Below are 21,182 nucleotides of genomic sequence, written 5' to 3' on the forward strand. Positions count from 1 at the left end.
ACTAAGCTTTCACCAGGAGAGGGAAGCCAAAAAGGGATTAACTTTGCCCATGCCAGGAACCTCTCTAAAACAAGCAGGGTAGTTATCTGAAAGCTATAGGAACTGACCCCAGTGAGACAAAGCTACAGAATGTCTACGTATACCACTGCGCAGTGCAGGACAACTGGGAAACCTTAGGAGTCTGCTTCTCTTAGATAACAAAGACCTGCTGCTCACACTACCCACCTAAAATGGTAGCCTGCAACTAGGGGACATAAGATGGTCAAGGACTAACAAGTCATCCGAGAGTATGAGTAGTCTCTTTCACTTCTTCTGGTCACTCAATCTGTTCCGGCAGAGCACATTACTGGCAACTCCTCTTCTCTCTCTCTCCCTACTGCAAAGCACCTTTCTATCAAAGCACCAGTATTCTACCTCAGCTTCCAGCACCCACACCTTCTAGAGTGTTCCCCTTATGGCTGTGGAGTGGAATGCACTATAACTCAATGTCTCTTTATATACTCTATGTATTCTAGCCGTATACTGTATACGCTGTATACTAGCCGTATAGAGCTGTATACACTATATCTTAAGTTTTCCTTATGTCAACAGGCCACAGTTAATGGCTTTACAGTTAAATAGGTGTAAGGCTGTATACTAGCCGTATACTCTATATCTTTGTTTTTCTTTATGATGACAGGCCAGAGGCGACTGGTGTTGAATTGTTTTCTATCAGGCAATGAACTCAAACAACTAGCTGCGTGACTGACTGGTTTTCTGTGTCACTGTGATATGCTGAGGAAGCTGTGCTGTGATACGTAATAATATAGTTTTTTATTCTTTTTTTAAAAGCAGACTATTGCGACTATTTAATATCCCAACAGAAGTACACCAATTTTGGCAGAAACAGTAGGTGTTTTAAACTTTTACATACTGAAATAGGCAAAACATGACTATATATATATATATATATATATATATATATATATAAAATTTTTCAATATGTCGCAGCAACAGAATTGTAATCTGCAAGACTGTCTGTGTCACTTTATGAAATGCTGCTAGACAATCTCTCCACTATAATGGAAGCAGCTATTTACTGTGCTGTGAAGTAGCCCTAATAAGGGCTTTAAGCTTTTATCCTGCCTACAATTTTCTAAAATCCTCATTATCAAATAGCGTAGTATTCAATCCAATACCTACTCGATTGAGTGCTACTCGCTCATCTCTAGTAATTATGCTTTTCTATTTAAATTTCAAAAAAAATAAAATAGTAACAGGAGACAATGATGCCTAAAGGTAGGAGGAGTGATAAATAGATTACAAGATTGTCTTCCCCTTCGTGTCGGTTTCATCAGTATTTACTACACATACTACCTTCGATTAATATTATCTTTGAGTATTTTATGGCGACCATAGACCCAGCAAATGAGAGTAATCCAAATGGTCAGGACAATGATATAAGCCAATCTTGGCCTCCGGTGGTTGTGACACCATACCGGGAACACCACACAGATGCATCGGTCTATACTGATCACTGTGGTCCAGAGAATACTGACGGCCATGTTAACATACAGTAAAGTGCAGTTTGGGTGTTGATTTTGCAGCTTGGTTTTATTGAAGTGAATAGGTCTGAATTGTAATACCCTACACAGTAGCTGTGACTTTTCTAATCCTGGGTAACCCCTGTAAATGCACCAGGAAACTAATCTAGAAGGATAAGGGTGGTGGAGCGCCTCTGGTGTAATATCCTCTTGTTCTGTTAAAGGGGTTAGCCAGCGCTACAAACACATGGCCACTTTCTTCCAGAGACAGCCCCACTCTTATCTCCAGCTTGGGCGGGGTTTTGCTGCTCAGTTCCATTGAAGTAAATGGAGCTTAATTGCAAATTGCACCTGAACTGGAGACAAGAGTCGTATTGTCTCTGAAAGGAAGTGTGCAAAACAGGAGTCCATGGAGCCTCGGTTGGGAGTCTTAAAACACGAGATAGGCAGATATCTCTAGCCTGTTGCCACGGGGTGCCTCCATGATAGGGAGAGCACCACACCACCCTGATAAATAGCCCCTTAAGTCCCACTCGGTTGCGAGTATTGGAACATAAATAGGGAAATACCAGAGTGGCCCCTTTTTGTCAATGTCTAACTCAAGGTGCGAGTAGAGCGATCATGACAAGGGCTTGCCAAGGCAGGCTTCCATCCACAGACAGCCGTTTCGGGGTTTTTGCCCCTCGTCAGTGTGGAGTAGGATTCTGGCTAGTTGGGGCAATCGCAAATCGACCAACAAAACACAGTTATCACTCAAAAAATTTTCACTGTTTTCCTTGAGTTCAGTGATAACTGTGCTCTGAAAGGAAGTGGCCATGTTTTTGTAGCACTGGATAACTCCTTTAAGTATAGTAGTGTTAATAGTGAACACATACACTTTCCTTGTGTGGTTGTGCAAATATAGGCACAACACCACAACAGAGCTCCAAGGAATGAAACGTCACCGCTGATTGCCAGGGATCATCATAGTATACTCATTATCGTATGCTTTTTATTAGTGCAAAGGATTCACAGTCAGGTCCAAATTAATTTTAAAATGAATTTTTAACACAATAAAGAAAAAAGGTTTTAGTAAATATATATTTGTTTAAAGCAACCCTGCACCCACAATCAACCCTGCACCCCCCCCCCCCCCCCCTCCCAAAACTGCTTGCACCGTCAGATAGCTGCTTTTAATCCAAGATCTGTCCTGGGGTCCGTTCGGCAGGTGATACAGTTATTGTCCTAAAAAACAACTTTTAAGAGTGTGTTTGCCCAAGCCTTGCACCGCCTCTCCGTCCTTCCTCTCCACCCTCCTCATCATCATTAGAATGCCTTGAGCAGTATTTTTCCTATTCATTACTTGTGTGAACACTGCACATGGGCCTTAACAATCCCGCACATGTGCAATGTTCAGACAGGTGATGAATATGAAAAATACTGCCCAGGGCATGCCCGGCACAATAAATCCAGCAGGTGTTGATTTGTATTATGATTTATGCCAGTAGGCAGGCGTAAATCATGATAGTTGAGGTGTAGGAGGAGGCCACGCCTCCTCCCCACCTTGCCATGTTCCTTACCCGCTGATTAGATATTTAACCCTTTCACGACCTGGGGTCATTGATTCCTCAATGCCCAGGTTGTTTTAGGACATCAGCTTATCATAATGATCCCATAAGCAGCAGGGGAGAGAGGGGAGGGGGCAGAACTCACGGGCGTGCACCTTGCATGCCCAGCCTTCCCTCCTGACCCCCTCCGGCTTCCATGGCTACCATAGGGGCTCTGAGATCACTTCGCAGAGGCCCGATGGACAGCGGACAGAGAATTCTCCCTTTGTAGAGGGAGAATTCTCTGTCTGGAACCCTATAGATGCTGCCGTCGTGCTAACCGCAGTATCTGTAGGGTTAACTTTCAGCACCGAAGCGTGGCCGGTGCTGAGAGTTTTGGCGGAAGAGTTGCGTGGATGAAACAGGCGCAACTCCTGCGCCTGTATCATCCTGGATCGTTAATTAACGTTGCTGCAGCATCGGGCATAGGCTGCAGCGACGTTAATTAACAATGGGGCGGTGGAGAGGGTTAATTTAGTAAGACGTCAGCACGCCGCAGACGTGGATCGCAGGCCCCGGCTGACCTAAGTGGAACACACGACTTTCAATCACGCCCCTGTGGGCGTGATTAAAGCGCTTCCTGCCGCCCGGGACAATGACTAAATCCGCCCACCGTGACTACTTGGCGGAGATTTACATACAGCGCGGGACTTAATCAAAGTACGAATACTGACTAATAGAGGGGATCACGGGGGGTACAGGGGGATGTTTAGGAAGCGTGCTGGCTGATGTACCAGCACGTTTCCTTAGCTTTATGGACGTTTTTTTTCGTGATTGGTTCCCTTTAAGAGAGGATGCTATGCATTACTGCCTAACCCCCTGGGGCCAGACTGCACTCCATCTACAGTTCTGAACAAACTGCACCTACCCTAGCAAGGAAGGAGTTAAGTCACCTAACAACCTTCTTGCTTTGGCACAAGCAGTGTACTCTGCACCGCAAATAAAGCACATTATAGTCCTTAGTTGGTTAAGTGAGGATGTATATCATCCCCACTTAATCCTCTGGGGGACAGAATGTGCCCTGTTTGGAGGGTGGTGGGATTATACTTACCATCCTCGGTTCGGCTCAAGTTCTTTTTTTTTTTTTTTCAAACATATGTTTATTTCAGTTATTTCAAAACTGGCTGAGTGGGATGTTACTCTTGTCTCTAGAGTGACAGCCAGCTCAGCCAATCACTGGACCGCCACTGTCCCGTCAGTGATTGACTAAACAGGCTTATAACTCCAACGAAAGGAGAAGGACACCGGGGGAGTGCAGACAGGTGAGAAAACCCTTGTATTTGTTTGTTTGTTTGTTTGTTTTTATTTGCGGCTGCAATCTCGCCGAACCTGTTCCAAACTTTGCAAAACGTTTGGTTCGTTAATACACCAATTTCTTTGCAAAGTTCAAAATCAACCTCAGTTCAGCAGGTTCTGTTCGCTCATCTCTCCCCCTTGCCATGAACTACAAGTTTTCCCAAATATATTCACCAGTAATAAGTGTAGAGTGGAGAATTTCCTATTTGGACTATGAGTGTAGAGTAGAGAATTTCCTATTTGGACTATGCCTACATCTCCAATAGCAACACTAAAGTGCATAAGACGTATTCAGAGACCTTCTGCCAGTATAACTGCTCACAAAGCAAGTAAGAGGGAATTGTGTCAAATGTCGAAGCATCCATCCGACAAGCCGTAACCTTGCAGCACTATGCACAATATTTCTATAAATATTACCCAGTTACCTGTGTTTCTGAACTGTCTCTATTGCACACACCATCACAGGTGCACTCCATAGACACCTTACCCTTATATACTCAAGAGTCATGGACTTTCTAAAGTTGTGCAGACACCCATTTACAAAAATTGCATTGGTCCACAGAGGCACATACAGAGTTAGGTCATGTTCACTAGGGATGAGAGAACAGTCGGACTTTTGGTCCGAGGGCATCTTCGCTCAATTACTATGCCTGCGATGCCTGTGATCCCGGGTGCATAGTTGCGATCCCGGGAATCTGCGGGCAGGATCTTCCAGGGAATTCAAGATACATTCCCTGGATTTCCAGGGAATGTATCTTGAATTCCCTGGAAGATCCTGCCTGCAGATTTCCAGGAGCGCGACTATGCACCCGAGATCGCAGGCATCGCACTGGAGTGAGCGGCTTTCAGACAGAAAGTCCGAAAGTTCCACTCATCTTTAATGTTCACATAGCGTAAGACACTGGCCATTCTGTGACCCGGCCTGGTCACAGAGCTGCCGGTGTCAGAGAAGATCATGCCAGCTAGTACTGCTGGATGATCTTAAAGGGGTTGGCCACTTTATAGTAAAATAGGTCAGTACAAAGTATTAGTAAGTGTGCTCAATGTATATAGTGACAGCAGCTCCCTGTGTACCTCATAGAGCTAAAATCAGACTCCCCTTCACCAGGCTGTGCTGTCCTGCTCTGTTTTGTTTCAGTCCATAAAATGGCCGACATGGAGGAGCATGTGACCATGCCCTGTACCCTGTGCCCTCCATTGACATATACAGGCTCAGTGGTGGACACTGGGGGGCGGGGCCTGGTCACATGCTCCTCCATGTCAGCAATCTTATGGACCAAAACTCCACAGAGCAGGACAGCCTGGAGGAGGGGAGTCTGATATTAGCTCTATGAGGTACACAGGGAGTTGCTGTCAGTATATACAGTGAGTACACTTACTAATACTGTACACTGAGCAATTTTACTATAAAGTGGCCAACCCCTTTAACTTCTGATGAATTGGGATGAGGGCACATCCGTGTGCGCCCGCATACCAATTCGCCACTGCACACAATGGAGCGTGCGGCTGGAGCTCCATGCTCCATTGTGTGGACTGACAGGTTCTCTGTGGCCACAGAAAACTGACATTTCAGTTTTTTGTGGCATCGCTAGCGATCCTGGACGGAGTGTATACTATGTGTATACACTCCGGCCGAGATTTCCTCAGCTGCAGCACAATGTTCAGTAGTAATCACGGCCGTTGTTGAAAATCTGCAACAACGGCCATGATTACTGCTGAGGTTACATTGTGTGAACATAGCCTTAGGGTACTATTACACAGAACGCTAATCGGCCGAATCGGCCCGATTCGGCCGATTATCGTTCTGTGTAATAAAGACAACGATCAGCCGATGATCGTTATCATCGGCTGATCGTTGATATAGGTTCTGACCTATAATTGTCGGCCGCCGACCTATTACACGTAGCAATGCGCCAGCGACTGACGATATACATTACCTATCCAGGCTGCAGGGCTCCTCTTCCTCTCTGCTTCTCCTTGGGTCTCAGCTGACAGGCCGCTCAGCCAATCACTGGCCTGGACCACCACAGCCAGTGATTGGCTCAGCGGCCTGCCAGCTGAGACAGGCCACTCTGAAGCTGGGCCGCGTGGACCCAGGGAGAAGTATAATGTCCCCTTGGTGTTATGCTATGGTATGCTGAGGGGTTGTGTTGCTAGGTGGTGTAGTGCAACCTTAGGGCCTCAAACATCTCACCAATCCGACAGCAGGCACTAATAAATACAGAGTATATCCTGCTTAGACTTAGGAGGCACGTATTAGTCCTTATGACTGGCTGGAAACAGGTTAGGTGGTGGAAGATAGAGTCTGACAGGATCACTGAGGTGACGTGGGGAGGTTAGGCCCTCCTCTGGCGGAGCCAAAGCTCCAACTGTCACTAAGGAGACCGCACAGCACCTCTGGGTAAAAGGTGGGCGGAGCTAACTTTCCCCTGGCCAATCACCAGAGTGTGATAGGTTGCAGGAGAGGAATACTGATCAAGCTTAACATTTGTCTCATTAAAAATTAATACATATCAACATATTAAATAAATACATGGCAGAAAACCATACTACTATAAGAAAGTTAGGGAAGAGCAGTAAATACATAGGCCCTTAATACCGGCAGTCTAGGGTTGCCAATAGCAACAATACATCTCCAGACGCCTGACAACAAATACTGCTGTGGGCCATTACAGAAGCAGAGAGGAAGAGCCCTGCAGCCTGGATAGGTAATGTATAAAGTTTAAGCAAGGGCTGCAAGGGCATCGGTAACTATGTCCTTGCAGCCCTTGTTAAACGATTATCAGGCCGTGTAATAGGCCCAGTAAACGAGCGCCGATCTAGCAGATCGGCGCTCGTTTACATTTATTATCAGGCCCCCATCGGCCTGTCTAATACCACCCTAAGGGTTAGCCATAAAGCCCTCTGTAACTTCACTAAAGACATTGGTCAAGATACTACTACACTCAGGTGACCAGGACTACTCCCCCACTATACAAATACTCTAGACAGAGCAACAATTCTCACCAGAAGATTTGATTCTGAGGGTCCATGTATACAGAACAGGTATATGTCCCCTTTTAATTTTTGTTGTTATGGTTGTACACACAGGACATAGCACCAAGAAGATCTAATAGGTGAATAGTGATCATTCCATAAATAAAAGTGTCAAGCAATTCTCTCCAAAGTCACCACCAGATGTGACTGAGCGAGCGGGTTCATGAGTGTATCCGACGCTCGGTCCACTGGAGGATCCTTTGGACCAGTCATACACTGTCCTTAAATAAACCAACATTAACCTTGAATGTTCTAGCCAGTAAAGATCACTTGTAGTAATTTATCATGCCTTTTTGCTATCTTTCTGATATTTACCATTGTTAGTTATAATACAATCTCTATTGCAGCCTCTTTTACGCAAAAAAAAAGTATAAAACAAAGTCATGATATATCATTATACATTAGTCGTCTATATACCTACCAGCTTCTCTGCCACTTGTGAATATGTTGGTCGTTCTCTTTCTCTGTAAGTGATATTATATATCAGATACTTATAAGATTTAACAAGAACTTCCTTTGTTATGAGCTACACACCTCACAATTTCATCTAAGGGAGGGAACAGGTTCATCAGATTCAATATGTTAACATGAACAAAGGAATAACTAGTTGATTATTGGGGATCTTAACATCTGGACTCCAACTGGACTCCAACATCAACTAGTTACTCCCTATCTATAATGTTAATTGTGGAATAACCCCTTTAAAGGGAACTTTAAAGGCCCCCGCATACATACCCTCTCCTGCGTGTCCCGTTCCCAGTCCCTCTGCAGAGATCTGCCCGCGGCCCATATGCAAACTCAATATGCAAATGAGTGGAGATGAGTCAGGTGGCCATAGGAAGTCCAGTGCAAGCTGTGCCCAAGGGTGAGGTTGATTGCTTCCCGGGGTAACAGGTTCCCTTTAAGCTTGTTTGTCCTCAGCAACACGATACAATGCTAAAGTCCCTTCTCAGCTCACAGAAAGGTGTTTACGTTGCATCAGGGGCGGATTACTTTCTTGACATCACTCTGTCTATGTTTTGATGTCATATTCCTCAACCAACCAGTATCAATGCTCAGTAAGCTCTCTGGGGACAGCGGCTTCTGACCCAGGGTCACTGCTCAAGAACCAACAGCCACCACTGATCTGGTCAATAACTACACATTGGGGGGAAAAAAAATTAAACTCCCCCTGTGGTCTCCATGTACCATAGTCATATCCTGGTATAAGAGTACCCGGAGGCAAGGTTGGAAGGCCTTGCCCAAATATTAGATGGTGGGGGTGTAGCTCAATGGAAACACAAATGGTACATCTTGAAGAGCTTGGTCTGAAACTGGAAACCTGGCTAAGATGGTTAAGAAAGGGAACCTGTCACACCCTGTGCCAGGACAGAGCCCGGCCGACCCCCTTTGCTGATCCATATACTCACCGCATCCGAGAAGTTCCGAGAAGTCCCGCTTCTGGACCCGCTCCCGCCGCCAAGATATCTCCATTCGAAGCCGTGCGCGTGCTCCCAGAGATGGGTCCGACACCCATAGAGAATGACGGCTCCAGTGGAGCGCACGTACGGCTTCAGACGGAGATATCTCGGCAGCGGGAGCGGGTCCAGGAGTGGGACTTCTCGGAAGCGGTGAGTATATGGGTCTGCACCGGGGGGTCGGCCGGGCTCTATCCTGGCACGGGGGGTGACAGGTTCCCTTTAAGATGTGTTATATGCTGTAAAATGTTTTATACTGTGACAGAGCAGAGTGATCAAGGACCAAGGACCTCAAGCTATGGACTATACCTGGCTTAGTACCCGGGCAGCTAAATATTTTAAGGATCTTTACTTCAGATCCAGGATGTGTCCACTGCACCTTGGAATTGTACAATTAATAAGCTAGAGCCTTCTAGATCTTCAGAAACCTGAAAAATAAGGGAGAGTTATAACTTGGAAAGTTGGGAAAACTGCTCCAGCCTCAGCAAAATCCCACTGAAAGCTTGTTAAAGGATTTATGCCTCCACTGTGAGGAGGAAGTGTTCATCCAACCCACCTTACACCAGCCAGTAAACGTACACACAGGTAATACCTCAGGGGACTATTACTACCATTATTCACAAGTGCAAGACACCAGCCCCCATGACCAGGTCGAAACTCATTTTTTCAACCAATCTCAAGACAAACATCATGTGATCAAGTCCTTTTGCATTAAGCAGGTGGTATAGAGCTGGAGTGAGTTACATTATCAAAAGAAAAATCAGAATTTCCTGTGTTTAAGGGGTTATGTAAAACTAGAAAAAACACAGCTATGTTCTAGCAAAAACAGCACCACCCCAGGTATGTGAGGTATTAAACATTGCTATCTCCACTTCAATAAGTAGGACAAGAGTGGTGCAGTTTCTGGAAGAAGGTGACCATGTTTTTCTTTGCTCAGATAACCTCAGGAGTCTTTGTAAGAGACTAGAGACTAGAGTACTATTGTGCCATGGACTAGGGACTAAGATTTTGCCACACAGAACTGCAAGCCTCCACTATTAGGACCTGGCGACCTGGGGCTGCAAGGTGGTGAATGCAGGAGCTAATATGTTGCGGTACCGGTGCAGCACTCTTCAAAGTGCCTGTGTGGTAGATAGCTCTCCCTTCGTCCCAACATGTCGGTTAAATTGTTCCTGTACGTAATTTAAGCACACAGATTTAAGGATAGTTGCAGAACAAAGATAAAAAAAAAACAAAAGTTGCTGTTCGTAAGGTGCGATTTTAGGTTGAAAATAGATCTGTCAGCGTTTCCATTTAAAGCCAATGTACCACTTGGTACACCACTTTTGTTTTATTTTATATGACCAGACCAGCACTGGTGCAGGGATGTGGTGGCGTAGTCCTTTTTTTGAACTGCTGCCCACTGGAGGCAGGTCTGCCGGCCCCCAGTGTGATGAAAATTCCTATCCTCTGTGATGCGGGTCCATTAGAATTAATGGAACAGTGTCACAGAGAGGAAGTCATCACACTGGGACCAGTGGACCCACCACCAGTGCTCCAGGTCGGCCAGTGCTCGGAAATAGACTGGCGGGAATTGGGCAGCGGTTCAAAAAAAGGACTGCACTGCCGGCATCCCCACACTGGCGCCGGTCTATTTACAGTAGCCGATAGCCATGGGGGTGTTTAGGGTCACTTGGGCACTTGTTACGGTAGCCTGGAGAGGTGTTAGACTACCACAGCACTTAGAGAGAAAGTAACCCAAGTACACAGAGGTGTGTACTGTAGGTGCAGGTGCTTAAAGAGAAAAACAGAGTCCATTGCATTTGGCAAAAATAAAATACTTTACTGAAGATCAACTTGGTGCAAACAGTACATGTAATGACAGTGCAGTGGCTCAGTACAATTTTTACAGAAGACTGAGGTGCAGACAATTGAGAGAAAATCGGTACTTGTAGTGGTAGGTGCTTTGCAGTAGAGAGAGGAGAGAAGTTGCCAGAGGGGCCCGGCCCAATGTGAAAAGTGTGCTCTGCCAGAACATATGGTGTAATAGAAGAGGTGAAAGACAATACTTGTACTCACCGATGACTACTCTAGTCTTCAACCGCCTTATGCCCCCAAATGCGAGCTACCCGTCCTAGGTGGGTAGTAGGAGCCCTAGTTCATGTTTTCTGGGTGAAGCAGACCCCCGAAGTTACCCAGTTGTCCTGCACTGCACTGCACAGTACCTTTGACCTGCTGGGGTCAGTTCCTATAGTTTGAAGGCAACTGTCCTGCACGTTGTAGAGAGGTTCCTGGTGTGAGCAAGGTGGTCCTTGTTTGGCTTCTCTCCCCTAGTGTAACTTAGCACTGCATGGTAGTCTGGAATACCGCTAAAGGAATGCTGTAGCGGAGCTGGTTCTCACACATCCACTCTCCCTGGAAACTAGAGCAGAACTCCTTGCCTCCTCCCGCCAAGATCTAAATCCTCCTGTGAGTAATGGGGCTATGTGTGTGTGTAGAGAGAAAGATTAGGATAGAACGAAAGCATCTGCACCTGTAAGTGGTCAAAAAGGATCACATGGTACATAACATAGTTAACCCTGTTGCTACTTCAGCTGTGCAATAAGTTAGATAGAGACAGTAGTGGCACCTAGTGGGGAAAACAATATACTACATCTCCCACCTGTGTGAGCCTGAGAGAGTCACTTACTCAGATGCCTAGGGACAGCACCCTGTGCTGGGACACTAAACATTCATGTAAAAAAACTAGGTCACCTTGAGATACTTGAGATCACTGCTGTAGCAGGTAGGCTGAGTTTTTAAATAAGAGACAACACAGGCTTCGATTTCAATAACGTAAAAGACAATTTAGTAGATAACAGTCTCTAGGTCTTGTGACTTGGATAGACTTGACTATTGGCGGCAAGAACTACCTAGAGGGGACCTGTCCAGTTTGTGCGGCACTCTGCTTGCTGTAAAGTGGAGCCGAAGAACCTTGGATTCAGTTGTGATTACTAATAAGACTTTTGAAGAAAATCCTGTTCTCACGGTCAATAGAAATCCATCTAGCTGTGATGAGTAGATGAGTAAGTGTTTTTTATACCTTAATTTTTTCCCATATGCTGTACATGTTTGGCAAAAAAGTCTGCCTCCAATGGAATTATAAATCCTGACCCACATAGGCAGTTTTCTATCTGTTAGATTTTTTTTTTTTTTCATAGGATTTTAGGGATATTTATTAAAATCTAAGTTTTAGTAACATCTGTGATTTCTAAAAAAAAAAAAAAAAGGTCTTCATACAGAGTTTTAGTTACGCAAGTACTGAACAAGTAAATTGATTACTTGATTTATTTTGGTATATTGGCAAAAAAAAAGTTTTTTTTATCTGTTAAAGTCTAAAAGTAATGCGGTAAGTATCATCTTGAATACTTTTCATTCTCTGAATGTTTTTTCTTTTAAATTCCGTTCAAGGCCTGTTCCCATTTCCTGTTCCTCAGCCGACGACTTGTCTTCTATAAATGCTTTTTCCAGCCTGGCCTGGATTGAGCCACAAACCTTCTCCTTTAAGTTTTGACCAATAAAGACGTAGAGGATGGGGTTTATACAAGTGTTCATGATAATCAGGAGTGTGGCGAATAAGTACAAGTATTTATATAAGTAGGAATCAAACATCTTTTTTTTAAATATACCAAGAAAGGCATTCAAATGAGTAGGAAACAAGCAGATAAAGAAGGCAATGATGACGGCCACGGTGGTTTTAAGTGGCCGAGAAGATGTGATATTGCTTTTCTTTCTAACATGCATAACAATGACAATGTAACAGAATGTAATGATGACTAAAGGTAGAAGGAAGACAAAAAAAAATTGCAAGATTATCTTCCTCTTTGAGGTGGATTCATTTATATTTGCCACACACATCACCCTATCATTTACAATAATCATCACTGAGTGTATTATGGCAACCATGGACCCAGCAAATGAGATCATCCAAATAATGAGGACAATGATATAAGCCAATCTTGGCCTCCGGTGGTTGTGACACCATACCGGGAACACCACACAGATGTATCGATCTATACTGATCGCTGTGATCTGGAGAATACTGACGCCCAAGTTAATATACAGTAAGAAGTGGATTAACTTGCACATGTTGTCGAATCCCTTATATCCTAAGAACACTTCTGTATAATTCAAAGAAGAGAACAATGCAATGAAGAAATCAGCTATGGCTAAGTTGAGGAACCACAACACATTGACTGTCTTCTTCATCCTAATGACTGCGAACCAGATGACAAGAGCATTTCCGAGGATTCCCAGTAAACAAAACACTGAGGAGACCACCATGATGCCTATTTCTTCATACGTCAACGATTTATGATGACCAGCTTGTTCATTATTTTCATTTTCTGGATTGTGTTTATCAAAATCGGTGTAATTGGAATAGGCGGTACTCTCCAAGGGAACCAAATTTTCCATTATTTTCCTCTTCTCTGTCAAATATGCTGGGAATAATTCTAAAAAATAAAATATAAGAAAATTAGATTTACATATTGCACGGCATAACAATTATTCAATTAAACATCTTTTATTACTATACACTTAACCTCACCAAGATTGACTGTATATATACACGGTGCTTGTGTGACAGTCTATAGTTTGCTGCTATGATGCTAGTGGGGGGGGACCCGTGCCTCTTATAGATAGAGTTCTAAATGTTTGATCATATACATCCAGCGCCTCTATGCAAGCTACAGTAGAACATATGTGTTCCTATATCTAAAGGAAAAAGTTCATAGGACTTTAGGTTCTAGGTAGGGATGAGCGAACCGAACCGTAACGAACCAGATTCGTTACGAACTTTGCAAAAAGTTCGGTTCGTCACCGAACCGAACTTTGAGAAAGTTTGTAACGAATCTAGTTAAAATAACAATAACAAATAAAATCACAGAATAGACCAGGATACAAGGGATTATTACTCCTATAATCCCTTGTATCCTGGTTTTCTATGAATATCAAGATGTGTGACGTCACCCCTTAAGTTAGTCTCCTCAGATATACCTGGGTGCTGCCTAATCAAAAATGTGACATATGACAGCTGTCTGTGAGTATCAACCAAAACATATGAAAACAACTTCAGTGTTCAAGCTGATCTACTTTATTAAGTGAAAATCTCAGTTTATATCTTTACAATAAAGCTTCAAAAAATAATAGGAGAACCCCGTTTAGCCGCAAAAAAAAAAAAAAAAACAGTAAAAAAAAAGTCCCATCACTGTCCCAGAAAAAAAAAGTCCCATCCGCTGTCCCATCACTGCAGAGTGGAAAAATGTTGGCGACTCATTGGGATTATTGGTGTCCAAGACCGTGCACCCCAGTGCTGATGTCTGGTCCTTTAATTATGGGCAAGGGCAGTACATGTCTGTTACTGCCCATTGGGTCAACATCCTCCCAGAAGACCATTAGAAAGTTGGCCAATTCTTGCCACTGTCACCTCCCTGGTGCTTTAGGGGGCCAGTTCTGCCTCCACCACCTTGCAGCCATCCGCCCTTTTGACTGCAGTCAAACCTGCCCCGGTTTCTTACCAATGATGTCAGGCCCAGCACTCTCAGGCTGTCCTCCATTTGGTGAGCCTGGGTGAACCATCAGGGAGGAAATATATGAATAGCTGACCCCATGTCAACTAACTGTGGGAAGTGTTGTAGCCGCCAATGGGAGGAACATTGTCTCTGCAGTGCAGCAGGGAGGGCTGAGTCATAAATCTTGTATGTCACACGTGATAAACCACATAATGCACAGGTTTCTTAGAACATTTCCTGCCAATTGTTGATCCCTTTCGAGGTCTAGACTCTGTTTGTGAGCAGGCATGACTATAGGATCAACAACATCATCCCACTCGTCCGTGTTCTGGAAAGAGCACTGAACAACATCATCAGTGAGGATTCCCAGGCCACCACTCCAAGGCTTAAAGTGTCACTGTCGTGAAATTTTTTTTTGCAGAAATCAATAGTCCAGGCGATTTTAAGAAACTTTGTAATTGGGTTTATTATCCGAAAAATGCATTTTTATCATGAAAAAGCAGTTTGAAGCTCTCCCCCCTGCCTTCATTGTTCTCCTATGGAGAGAGCTAAATAAAAGACCAAAACAGGACAACAAAGAGTTAATCTACAAATCGCTCACGGGATATCTTCTGTGACAGTCACCAGTGACCTGTCTGAGCTCAGATTACAGCTGTCACGCAGCTCTGTGCCTGTAATCCTCTGTTATCTGCTTTCTGCTGCCGGCTAACTCCCTCCTTCCTCCTCCCCCCTCCCCTCTCCCTAGAGCAGACAGGGGACGTCTCCTGCAACAAGTCACAATTTTCAGATTTTTCAGAGTGGATGAAAAAGAGGAAGGAGGGGGGGACCTGGGAAAAGGCTTTTTACATGCAGATAATGGCAGATTTGGCTAATAAACCCAATTACAAATTTTTTTTTAAAATCGCCTGGACTATTGATTTCTGCAAAAAAAAAAAAAATACGACAGTGACTCTTTAACATATTCCTCCTTCGTCAATTGTCTGTTCTCAACCATACTGGCCTGGGTGCAATCAGGTACTGCTGCCTCCTCCTCCTCCTCCTCAAATAGTCTGTTTTCAACCATACTGGCCTGGGTGCAATCAAGTGGTGCAGCCTCCTCCAATAGTCTCTTCTCAACCATACTGAGTCCAATACAGTACTATTACTGCTGCTGGTTCCACTGTCAAATGTCTGTTTTCCACCCTACTAGGTCGAAGGAACTTTGTGTCCTATGTCCCGTGTAATCACTTACACCTTGGCTAATTTTTCTCACTATTTTTGCACTTAGATTTTTTCCACTTTTTTCATTGTAATACCAACTGCAACTAAACGAAACTATACCCTATCAGACTCCCACTATTGTAGCTGCAATTATTCAGCAGTTATAGCAAGGTTCGTTTTAGGGTCGGTTTGTACAAATCCGAACTTCACGAAAGTTCGCCGGATCGAACCGAACCAAACTTTTTAAAAGTTCGCTCATCCCTAGTTCTACGATACTGTTCAAAAGTTTGGGGTCACACAAACAATTTAGTGTTTTCCATGAAAAGTCACACTTATTCACTACCATACGTTGTGAAATGAATAGAAAATAGAGTCAAGACATTGACAAGGTTAGAAATAATGATTTGTATGTGAAATAACATTGTTTTTACATCACACTTTGCTTTCGTCAGAGAATCCACCTTTTGCAGCAATTCCAGCATTGCACACCTTTGGCATTCTAGCTATTAATCTGTTGAGGTAAGCTGGAGAAATTGCCCCCCACGCTTCTAGAAGCAGCTCCCACAAGTTGGATTGGTTGGATGGGCACTTCTGGCGTACCATACGGTCCAGCTGCTCCCACAACAGCTCAATGGGGTGGTGATCTGGTGACTGCGCTGGCCACTCCATTACCTATGATAGAATACCAGCTGCTGCTTCTGCTGGAAATAGTTCTTGCACAATTTGGAGGTGTGTTTAGGGTCATTGTCCTGTTGTAGGATGAAATTGGCTCCAATCAAGCGCTGTCCACTGGGTATGGCATGGCGGTGCAGAGTGATAGCCTTCCTTATTCACAATCCCTCTTACCCTGTACAAATCTCCCACCTTACCAGCACCAAAGCAACCCCAGACCATCCCATGACCTCCACCATGCTTAACAGATGGCGTCAGGCATTCTTCCAGCATCTTTTCATTTGTTCTGCATCTCACAAACGTTCTTCTTTGTGATCCAAACACCTCAAACTTGGATTCATCCGTCCACAACACTTTTTTCCAGTCTTCCTCTGTCCAATGTCTGTGTTCTTTTCCCCATCTTAATCTTTTCTTTTATTGGCCAGTCTCAGATATGGCTTTTTCTTTGCCACTCTGCCCTGAAGCCCAAAATCCTGCAGCCGCCTCTTCACTGTAGATGTTGACACTGGTGCTTTGCGGGTACTATTTAATGAAGATGCCAGTTGGGGACCTGTGAGGCGTCTGTTTCTCAAACTAGAGACTCCAATGTGCTTATCTTCTTGCTTAGTTGTGCAACGCGGCCTCCTACTTCTTTTTCTACTCTGGTTAGAGCCTGTTTGTGCTGTCCTCTGAAGGGAGTAGTACACACCGTTGTAGGAAATCTTCAATTTCTTAGCAATTTCTCACATGGAATAGCCTTCATTTCTAAGAACAAGAATAGACTGTCGAGTTTCAGATGAAAGTTCTCTTTTTCTGGTCATTTTGAGCGTTTAATTGACCCCACAAATGTGATGCTCCAGAAACACAATCTGCTCAAAGGAAGGTCAGTTTTGTAGCTTCTGTAACAAGCTAGACTGTTTTCAGATGTGTGAATATGATTGCACAAGGGTTTTCTAATCATCAATTAGCCTTCTGAGCCAATGAGCAAACACATTGTACCATTAGAACACTGGAGTGATAGTTGCTGGAAATGGGCCTCTATAAACCTATGTAGATATTGCCCCAAAAACCAGACATTTGCAGCTAGAATAGTCATTTACCACATTAGCAATGTATAGAGTGTATTTGTTTAAAGTTAGGACTAGTTTAAAGTCATCTTCATTGAAAAGTACAGTGCTTTTCCTTCAAAAATAAGGACATTTCAATGTGACCCCAAACTTTTGAACGGTAGTGTATATATACTGTATATATATTTATAAACAGTATATATATATAACAACACTCCACCCTATCAAAGACCTTAACTACACCCAGGGACAGAATGTGGTGGGTACCCTGAGCCAAGCTGAATATATTGGATGATCTACGTTTTTGTTCTGGATTTATCTATATATGGATCACTTTCAACTGCCAATTTGACAGCAAATTGGCAAATGGCATCATATCTGTGTTCAACTGGTATATTGGTCTATAAAAATCCAATCCAGTCCTTACCCTATTTCGAAATAATGGAAATTATGGCCTCTCTCATTCAGCCTGACAATGTCCCCATCTTGATCGAAGTTTCCAACACTGTACACACAGCGGTTAATTAAACGCATATGGTAGGCCGCCCATTTCTGGGAACATGTTCCCTTTTATACTCTTCAAAGCGCATGCCAATTCTTGATATTGGGGACTTTACAATACTCCTATTCTCTAATGTCAATGGGCCCTTCATACTATCCAGATATTTTATAATCTCATTTTTTTTCTTCAGATATAACCTTGCGTAAAACCTACATTATCTCCTCCGGATCACTACAAAATTCTCCCTCCACATTTTTAGCTGCTATTATACACCTCTAATACCTTATTGGTTTCTAATTCCATCAGAAATACCATCTCATTTTACTAATGTTCCTGCCAATTGGAACTTAAAAAAAAGGCGCCTGTACAGCAATTGGTGAGCCAAACACAGAATTGGCCAGTCATTCATAATGGACCAATTGGTATTATGCTTATCCCTGGTGTGAGCATCAGGGAGAACCTCTGCCCTACTATCTGTTCTTCTGAAGGGCAGAAGACTCCACCATTGCTTGTGGACCCAATATAGCCCCAAGACTACCAAGAAATATATAAGAAATATGTAAACAGCCTTAGCAGCAAACCTGTACTGATAGAAGTAAAGCAAAGCAGTGCAGGTATTCTCATTCTGTGCAACAATTTTGTACTAAAATATTAGAAGTTGTGGTTATATTAGTTACAGGTAAAAGGATAATGTAATCCTACATCCTACAAAATTATTGTCATTGTGTACTCTTAAAAATTCTACTTAAAAAAAAAGTTATTAACTCCTTCTTCCGTATGATGACACCTTGTGAAAGCCTCCATAGTTTTCATGTAAGATATCTGGTATTACTAAGAGGTTGCCAAAATCACAGTACACTGTAATACAATAAATGTGATTGAAAGATCTCTTGTAAAAAGTTAAAGGGAATCTGTCAGCACCTGGGCTGGTCCCGAGGTGCTGACAGTGTAGTGAAGGTGTATGTCCCTTATTGTGTGTGCTACCTCTCTTGTAGCCATCGGTGCAGTAGACTTTTTACATTCTTGCCCATAACTTTGTATCCAAGTGTCAAAGAGGAGTAGTGGTGAGTCGTTTGTGCCGCACTTCAGCACGCCTCATAACCACTTCCTACTCCCTGTTTGATGCCCGGCCCTCCCTGTTTGATTGCGGCCCGGCCTCCTGCTTCCTGATGATGTTGCTGGCAAGGGCCATGTGGCAACTTGCCAGTTCGTGCATGCGCCCTGGGTGTGTCGGGTCCTGAGTGCTCCTGCGTCCGCAATCACGCATGCGCCGTGGCGTGGATGAACGGCGCAACTGTAGGCACTGGCTTTAGGCCCTCAGCATTTCTATATTGCTCCTCCGCACTACAGAGCATGCACGATTACGAACACAGGAGCGTGCAGGACCCCACAGATCCAGGGCACATGCGCGAACTGGCAAGTCGCCGAGGCCCCTGCCAGCGACGTCATCAGGAATCAAACAGGGAGGGCCGGGCGGCAAAAAAGGAGGAGGAAGTGGTGGTGAGGCAGCACAAACATCTCACCACTACTCCTCTTTGACACCTGAATGCAAAGTTATGGGCAAAAGTGTGAAAAATAGACTGCACCAATGGCTACAAGAAAGGTACCACACACAATAAGGGACATACACCTTCACTACACTGTCAGCACCTCGAGTCGAGCCCAGGTGCTCCCTTTAAAGTATTGTATTGCCCCCCCAACCTGACTCCCAGATCTGTGCGGGCTGTGGCTGCTGGAGAGGATGATGGCAGAGGGATGCTCAGTGTCCCTCCAGTGCCCTGTTTCCCTCAGTGTCCCCCTGACATCATCCTCTCCAGCAGCCACAGCCCGCACAGCTCTGGGAGTCGGGACATCACCATTTTATCTAGGAAGTGACATCACCATGTTATCCGGGAAGTGACATCACCATGTTATTCAGGAAGTGACATCACCATGTTATCCAGGAAGTGATGTCACCATTTTATCCAGGAAGTGAAGCTTTGAAGGGAAAAAAGCACTTAATGTGCATTTCCTGTAATAGGTGTATATTGGGGATTTGTATAACTTTGGGGTGGGGGGGGGGGGCAATACGATACTTTAATAAAAATTTTCGCTGGACTTTAGTACCATGTGCCAGAGAGGTACTAAATTAACATAAACTACAAGATTACTTCATCCTAGATCACATCCTCTGATCAGGCCAGACACAGCTGTTTACTGCATTCTTTCACAATAGGTGTAAAATATGACAGAAAACAGTGACCGTGTTCGACCCAGCACTCCCAGACTTGTAGAATAAAACATTACTGTTAATACATTAGTGCAATTAAAATACCCAAACCAGCCAGTTTCTCGCCGTGACACTTAATCATGGTAACCATAATTAAGCGCCCCTGATACCGGTGTCTCTGGACTGTCTTTATTGCACACACCACCATGGGTACACTCTTCAGACACCTCATCTCACTTCAAGTGCATCCCAGGCTCAAGGACTTCCTATAATTGTGCAGACTCCATTTATAAAAGTTGCATTCAGAATAATAAGGACTGTGTTGAATAAACTGGCCATACCAGCTGTTAAAAGTCCGGACAATTTTAAAACCTGATAGTTGGCAGGGGCAGGGGGGATTTGATGAGTAGAAACTTACCTCTCCCTGTGGCCATGGTGAGTGGCAGGACTGGCCTTGGGTCGCCCACTTTTCCCGAGTTGTGACGTGTGCAGTGCCGAGATCCAAGAGCCCGGCAGGGATCACAAGGCCATTCCCGCCACTCAACGCAGGCATAGGGAGAGTTAAGTTCTTACTCGTTATCAAATTCTCCCTTCCCCGTCGGCTGCTGGATTTTTAAAATGGCCAGACTTCTTCTTTAAGCAACACAACAAATACAGTCCATAACCTTATAGAATGAGATCGTCCAATCTTTTTACTAACACATTAAAATAACTCTACCAACTCTATACCATACGACGAAGGAGGTCCTCAAAGCCCATACTTGCTGGTGGTTCCACCCAGGATTTACCTTCAGATGTTTCTCATAGGCTTGAAGGCACCAGAACTAAACACCTGTATACGCCCCTTTAAAGGCTTAACTATCAATTTGGGACCATAGCAGGATACACTGCAAAAATCCTGCAGGTGGGCAGTCCTTTTTTGACATAATCGGGGACCGGAACTCATAATAATATTACAATATAGTCTATGGCACATCTGGGAATTCCATCCTTTTCCTGAAACATAGGAAGACTGTGCACATGCAGGATTTTTACAGTGTATCCTGGACAATTTAGCTCCAATCAACTGGCCTAAGCTCATATAACCCAGGCAGTTCATTTTCTCAACCCCCAGCCCCAAAACC

The 21,182-nt window shown here is 44.1% G+C and overlaps 1 protein-coding gene across 1 annotated transcript; it reads right to left on the reverse strand.

The window, feature by feature from the left end:
- Positions 1–12,288: 12,288 nt before the first annotated feature.
- On the reverse strand, positions 12,289–20,492 carry LOC138768794 (chemerin-like receptor 1). Its single transcript, XM_069946749.1, has 2 exons — positions 20,477–20,492; positions 12,289–13,370 (listed from the first exon to the last, which is right to left on the reverse strand). The coding sequence occupies exons 1-2, from the start codon at positions 20,490–20,492 to the stop codon at positions 12,289–12,291; spliced, it is 1,098 nt and encodes a 365-aa protein (XP_069802850.1).
- Between the last annotated feature and the right edge of the window lie 690 nt (positions 20,493–21,182).

The sequence above is a fragment of the Dendropsophus ebraccatus genome, chromosome 12 (assembly GCF_027789765.1).
Source record: "Dendropsophus ebraccatus isolate aDenEbr1 chromosome 12, aDenEbr1.pat, whole genome shotgun sequence".
Classification (NCBI taxonomy): domain Eukaryota; kingdom Metazoa; phylum Chordata; class Amphibia; order Anura; family Hylidae; genus Dendropsophus; species Dendropsophus ebraccatus.